General features: G+C 49.7%; 1 protein-coding gene across 4 annotated transcripts in view; it reads left to right on the top strand.

The window, feature by feature from the left end:
• Window positions 1-217: 217 nt before the first annotated feature.
• The window catches only part of LOC146424743 (transducin-like enhancer protein 4), a 99722-nt gene continuing 93180 nt past the window's right edge, over window positions 218-6759 (top strand). Inside the window, exons 1-4 of one of the 4 annotated variants that reach the window (XM_085043360.1) lie at window positions 218-1489; window positions 1917-2014; window positions 3146-3209; window positions 4594-4638. In XM_085043360.1, the coding sequence (XP_084899486.1) occupies window positions 1445-1489; window positions 1917-2014; window positions 3146-3209; window positions 4594-4638 (252 nt within the window). In that variant the 5' untranslated portion in view covers window positions 218-1444. The remainder of the gene's footprint in view (window positions 1490-1916; window positions 2015-3145; window positions 3210-4593; window positions 4639-6759) is intronic. The other 3 variants (XM_085043361.1, XM_085043359.1, XM_085043358.1) reach the window with 3 other exon arrangements.

Below are 6759 nucleotides of genomic sequence, written 5' to 3'. Positions count from 1 at the left end.
CCGCCCCCCGCTCCCGCCGCGCCACCGCCCCGCGCGGAGGAGGAGGAGGAGGCGGCGGGAGCAGCGGCGGCGGCGACAGCCGACACCGGCCCCACGTTACTTTGATTGACGGCTGAACAAATGTTTCCCCTGTTCGAACGCCGGCGCCGCGGAACGCCGGCGATCTGCGGGCCCCGCCTCGGGCGGCGAGTGAGCGGGGGCGGGGAGGCGGCGGGGAGCTGTCTGATTGGTGGGATCCCGCGACGTGTCGGGGCCCCACGTGGGGGCGAGTCCGGGGCCGCCCCTCTGCCCGGGCCCGCGCGCCCATTTGTCAGCGGCGAAGTGATGGGCATTAGCGCCGAGCGGCGATTAGTGGCAGCCCGCCGCCCATTGGCCACCGCCGCCGCCCTTCATGGGCGGGGCGGGAGGGGGGTGGCCGATGGCATCGCCGTGCCTGACGGGAGAAGTAGTCCCCGGCGAGGCGGCATGCGGGCGGTCCCACCGTCAGGAGGACTGCGACTCCCAGTGTGCCCCGCGGCGGCGGCCTTCCGGCTGCTGTGAATATGTATCAGAATGTTAATGACGAGCCGCTGCTAAATTTGGTCAAAGGAGTCACCTCGGCAGAGCGTGCTGTGGGAGCGGCACGGAGCGGCGGCCGGGCTGGACCGGGCTGGGCAGGACGCGGCAGGGCTGGGCCGGACCGCGGTGCGCCGACGAGCTGAGCACGGGGCACCGCTCCGCGCGTCGCCGCCGCCACCACCGCCACTTCCCGGAGTTTCGAAAGGCGAGGAGGGAAAAAAGAGAGAAAAAAAAAAGACATAAATAAAGCTGCCCGGACCGTACCGTATTTTTAATCTTTCTCGCTCTTTTAAATTTTTTTTAATTAAAAAAAAAAAAAAAAAGCGGTCGAGCAGCACTAGCGGGGGAGATGCGGTGCGGGCGGTAGCAGCGAGGACCGGACCGCCGCACAAAAGGGCACAGCACGCACCCCCGCCGCGGCGGCGGAGCAGTCTCCCGTCAGCCGCAGCCTCCGTCCCCGCCGGGGCTCCGCACCTCCGCTCCGCCTCGCGCCGGGAGAGCCGCCGGCAGCAGCAGTAAAAGTTTTCAGGAGGGGAGGAAAACTGCCGGCTGGGGGGATCTCCGGTGGAGCGCGCGCCGGCGCCGGCGGAGGGGCTTTCCCCGCCCTCCTCCACCTCGCCCTCCGCCGCACGGGGCTCGGAGCCCGTGGAGCGGCAGCGGCGCTCGGGAGAACCGGCCGGCGTCGCCCGCTGACCGCCCCCGGGGGATGTGGCAGCGGCCCCCGAGCGTCGCGGACGCCGCCGCCGTCGCGCCTCGCTGCTGCCGGCGGTGCCCTGCTAGCCCCGGGGCGGCGGGGCCGGGGCGTCCCTGCCCGCCGTCTCCGCCGCCGCGCCTGCAGCCCTGATCCCCGCTGCTCCGGCCGTCAGCGCCCCCAGAAGCGGCGTGGATGATCCGCGACCTGAGCAAGATGTACCCGCAGACCCGGCACCCGGTGAGTGGCGGCGGCGGCCCCACGGGCAGCGCTCCGGCGCTGGCACCGCGGAGTTGTAGCCATTTTCTTATTGTTGTCCGCCGCGCCGCCGCCGCCTCCTCGGGTCGGGGTTGGCTTGCTGGAGTTGCCCTGGCCCGGTGCGCGGCGTCCCGGCGCCAGCCCCGCGTCCCGCGGCCGCGGCCGGTGCGGAGGGTCCGAGCGGGCGACACCTCCTCAAGCGGCGGTCCCGCACCGCCGGCGGACACGTCGGGGCAGCGTCTCGGGGCGCTAGGGGCATCGCGCTGCCGCCCGCGGACGAGCGGGGACCTCGGGGGCTGCGCCTCGGCGGAGCCCGGGTGCGAGGGCCGCGGCGGGGGTTGGCGGCGGGCGGGAGTTGGTGGCCGGGCGAGAGGGAGCGATTAAAAGACCTGCTGTTCCTTGCTTGCAGGCTCCTCACCAGCCAGCTCAGCCCTTTAAATTCACCATTTCAGAGTCCTGCGATCGGATTAAGGAGGAGTTTCAGTTTTTGCAGGCTCAGTACCACAGGTAAAACTGCCTACTTTCCCCGAGCCCCGCGCGGTCGCTCCTCTCACCGCTTTCGGTGCTGCGCCCGGAGGGGCGGCGGGCGGGAGTGCGGGACCCCCCGGCGGAGCCCGGGAGCGGGGCGGACCCACCCCAGTTAGGCGCTTCTCTCCGGCTCCACATGCCGCTCCGCTCCCGACCCTCGGGGCGAGGGGCACCCATGGGCGCCGAGCCGAGCGGTGCGAGCGGATTTTCTTGTTTTCCCCGCGTTCCGTTTTGAGGTTGTTATTTTTTTTTTTTTCTTTTCTTTTGTTTCTTTTGGTCTTTTTGTTTACTTTTGGGTACGGAGTGGGGGAGGGTGGGTGTTGATAGAAAAATATGTGTCTGGCTGGGCTCGTCCTCTGCTTTTCTTCGAAATGCCGCTCAGGACAGGCATCTTGTCTTGGCTCGGCCCCCTCGCGCCTTTCATTGACATGTCAAGTGCTGATAACCTGGAAGTGAGGCGGCGAGCTGTTTCATTATCCTTAGGTGGAACAGCGCTGTGTCCTCAAAGTGACAAGTGACTTCTTGCAGGATTGTTTAGCGGGCTTCTGAACGCAAAATAAACACCGGAGCTGTTAGTATTTACCACGGTATTCATTAAATTATGTGCAGTATTTTACTTGCAATTCTATCGTCAGTAATAGCAAAGAGCAAAAATTAAATCCAGAAGTTTTGCTCTTTAGAGCGGTGATACACATTTGATTTTCCTGTGGGTTGAGTAGAAGAAAGAGGTGTTTCTAAAACTCTTCAATAAAAACTCTAAAATCCAAATTACATTTTTAGTAGCTTCTCAAGCTTAACTGTTAAAGATATGAACCCCTGTGTGCTTCTTCCGTGAACCAGTGTCAGTGTTTAGGTTTTTTGCCATAAAAAATAATTTTCCGTTTACACTGCGTGTATGTATGCAGTTTTAGGAGATGAGTATATTGCACAATATCCCTTGAAACTGGAAAAGTGCAAACCCCCACCCTGACCTCTCAAACAAGAGCTAGAATACGCACTTACATTTGTGTGGTGGAGAGATATTTAAAAAGGGGAGCAGCCTGTGCTCAGGACAATGTCAGTGTAGTGCTATGAAGTACCCATGCTTTTTCTTTTTTATCTCTTGAACAGTTTAAAGCTAGAATGTGAAAAACTGGCCAGTGAGAAGACAGAGATGCAGCGACATTATGTCATGGTAAGCAAGCTGCATAACAAATTCAAAATGTCTATTAGCTTGGTGTACTGAGACTGACATACATTGGGATTGCTGGAGGCGAACAGGGAGGTTATAGTAGTGCTGCTGTTGTTGAGGTTGCATCAGTGCTTCCATTAGAAATCCTTAGTTTCCAGGGTCTATTTTAGCTTGTCTGCAGCAGTCAGTATGTGTGTGAAACTGGCTTTTTAACCTTTGAAGCAGTTGAGGATGTTTCTTCCAAATGCTAGCAAATCACTTGTCACCTCTTTCAAGCTGTGTGCAATTCTGTAGTGTACCTGGGTATGATGTTTTCACTTTTGCTGATTTACCCTAATGGTCATATCTCTGTAAAATCATTTGGGATAATATTTTTTTCTATGATGGGAGTTCAACAAAATTGTACACAAGCGCATGCAAATCCAAAGTCTGCTTCGTAGAACTGTTGCACTTACACAGCTGAATCATTGTTTCATTAAATTGAGAATGTCGGGGATCTCAGCTGTGAAAGGGATTTCCTCAATTGTTGTGGTCTGCCTGGTTAAATAGTGTGCATAGGAAGACATCTCTAAATACATAATTGTGTGATGGATCATGATAACTCCAGAGGAGCTCTTGCTATCTCTTCTCTTGTACATCTCTGAAGGATTATCCGTTTTCCATATGTACATGACAAGTAATACTCTTGTATACATAAAAAGAGTAAATAACCTTGAAAAAATCTTAAGCAAGAGCACCAGCAAATGTTAAAGCTCACACTTGTCATTTTAATGCCTGATATGCCTAAGTCTTGGAGATTGTTTGGTATTAATATTACACACTGAGCAGAGTTCCCTGCAGTACTCGGGCACAGCAGGATGTACTTAGATTGTTGTATCTAGTCTGGCCCTGAATTTCTGTCCTCTTTCCTTTTTTTTTTTAATTTCTGCAATTTAATTGCAGGATTTTTTTGTGTACGTGTTCTTTTTTAAATTTAAGATACTGAATAATCAGTTTGTTAGACACTGCTGATTTATATGTTTATGTGCTCAAAGCACTTTGGGTGGTGTTTTGGCATGTTTTATGTGTGCTAGTGAATAAAATCTTGATAATTTTATTCACTTCTAGTCCTTGACTCTGGCTGTGATTACTTTTCATTATATTTTTGTTGTCTGTTTCTGCCTTGTTTTACAGCTGTTTTTTGTAAATGTGACACGAAACAACGTAGATAAAGCAAAAAAAAAAAGTTTATTCTGAAATGTGTTCTTTGCAATTCCAGGAACTCTTCGAGGCAAATAAATGTTTTTAGGTCCATATGTCTTTGTACAGATGATGTTTCAGTCAAAGTGAATTTCAGAATAGTTTTCACAATTGCAAAGTCTAATGGCGTAATTTTCTTTTTTCTTAGTATTATGAGATGTCCTATGGGCTGAATATAGAGATGCATAAACAGGTAGGTAGATAATTTGTTTTGTTGTAAGAATGGTCTGTATAATTTCTTCCATCAAGCTTAAAACAGATGTGTATTCTGTGTGACTTGCTTTAATTGCATGCTTGAGTGCATCAGACATTTTTTTCTTCGCCTGGCCCTGAATCTTCCGTCTCATGTTTGGTATACAGGCTCTGTAAAGGTTACAGTCTTGACTGCCTGTTGTGCAGTATTTGGTTGATTTTTCCCATGCAATTTTTGCCCATGAAGGCACTCCTATACTTCCCTATGTCTGTGCATAGGGATGGGTTTGTGGGTTGTATCTTCCTTTCCATCTGGTCTCAGACCTTTGGGGTTTATATTTTGGGATAACGGATGCATCATGAATGTGTGTTAGGAAAAGGAGTGTGTCTGGAAAAACCTAGTTTTTTTTTAATTAACCTGGGCTGATTTAAGCTGGATATACTCTTCAGTTGGTACACCGCCACGTTGATGTTTCCCTGAGGCTGCTTATACTTGGACGTCTGTCCAGAGCCAGTGGGTTAGCATCTCGAACACAAAACAGTAAATGAGCTTTCTGCGAGGCTGTGAGCATAGAATCATAAAATGGTTTGGGTTGGAGTGGACCTATAATATCTTCTGGTTCCACCCCACCCTACCATGGGGAGGGACACCTTCCACTAGATTAGGTTACTCAAAGCCCTGTCCAGCCTGGCCTTGAACACAGCCAGGAAATGGGGCATCCTCAACCTCCCTGTTCCGGTGCCTCAGCATCCTCATAGTAAATAATTTCTCATAATACCTAAACTAAACCGTCCATCTTTTCTGTTTAAAGCCATTTTCCTTTGTCCTGTCACTACATGCTCTTGTTAAAGGCTGTTTACAGCTCTCTTGTTGGCCCCCTCTAGGTACTGGAAGGCTGCTGTCAGTTCTGTGCCTTGAACTCTAGCACTTAGGCCAAGATTAGCAAGAAATTAGTCAGCTAGAGCATGGTAGTGTAAATTAGAGTTTATTTGATAATGTGTGTTTTTTAACCTTCTCTGGAGGAGAATGAATTAAACATGTGACCTGTTTTCCAGTGGGGGAACTTTTTATGTAGTGGAGTTTAATACTTTTCTTTTAGCAAACAGTTGAGCAGTTTACCAGTGTTGCTGGGGAGTGTAAACTGCAGAAATAAATAAATGATTGGATGGGAGAAAAAAGATTGCCTGAAAATTGGTTTGTACGCATTTCTGTTTAAAGTTAGGGATTTGGAACTTCTCTGGGTTTGGAAATAGGATTTCTTTATCTTGTTGACAGCAGACATAGAAGTCAAAAGTTTTTTCATGTTATTTATTACATTTTGTATTCCATTAGCATCTCAATGCCACAGGACTGATTAGGGCCATTTTTGCTAGATGGCACACATACAAAGACTGAGGGGTTTTCTGCTTCAAAACATTCTGCATCTGCATCTCAAAACTCAAGGAACCTTGTACATACAAGTTAGTTTATAGCTGTATGTAGATCTTTTGAATTCTTCTATGGGTCCTTATCACAGGTACCATATGACTCAACAAATGAATTTAACAAATGGCTGACAGGAAAAGGCTGTGATTGCAGCAGATCAGATTGTATGCACGTGCTGACTCTCTGGACCTGATCCTTGTTGTGAGTGCTGGTGGAAAGACTGGTCACTGATGCGAAGAGGTGTTGGGTCTGTTCTCAAATGAATATCCAAATTGTTTCAGGTCCCATTAGAGTAAAACAAAACAAAAAACCAAAACAAAACAGAAAAAAAACCAAACCAAAAAAACAAACCAAAAAAACCCCAACAAAACCAAACAAACCCTTACTCAGTAAAGCTGTAGATATGGAAACAATTCACAAAGACGAGAGTCTTTACAGGCCACCTACGTAGCAAATTCTTACAGGCATTTGAAAGCAAGCATTGCAGTCAAACTTGTTTATATTTCTAGATACCCTGTTTTTACAGCAGTTATTTAGACTTACACTGACTGCACAAAATTTGGTGAAAGAGAATCAGCTTGCAAGTGCAATGTGTAATGAAATTGTATTAAGCAAGGAGGAAAACAACCCACAGCAAAAGGCCTTTTAACTTTTAATTTCAAAATGGTTTTACTTCAGAAATTTTATATATTTAGG

Source organism: Lichenostomus cassidix, chromosome Z, assembly GCF_008360975.1.
Source record: "Lichenostomus cassidix isolate B80296 chromosome Z, HeHo_3.0, whole genome shotgun sequence".
Lineage (NCBI taxonomy): Eukaryota > Metazoa > Chordata > Aves > Passeriformes > Meliphagidae > Lichenostomus > Lichenostomus cassidix.
The sequence above is the reverse complement of the archived record's forward strand: the minus strand, read 5'-3'. Positions and strand labels throughout refer to the sequence as shown.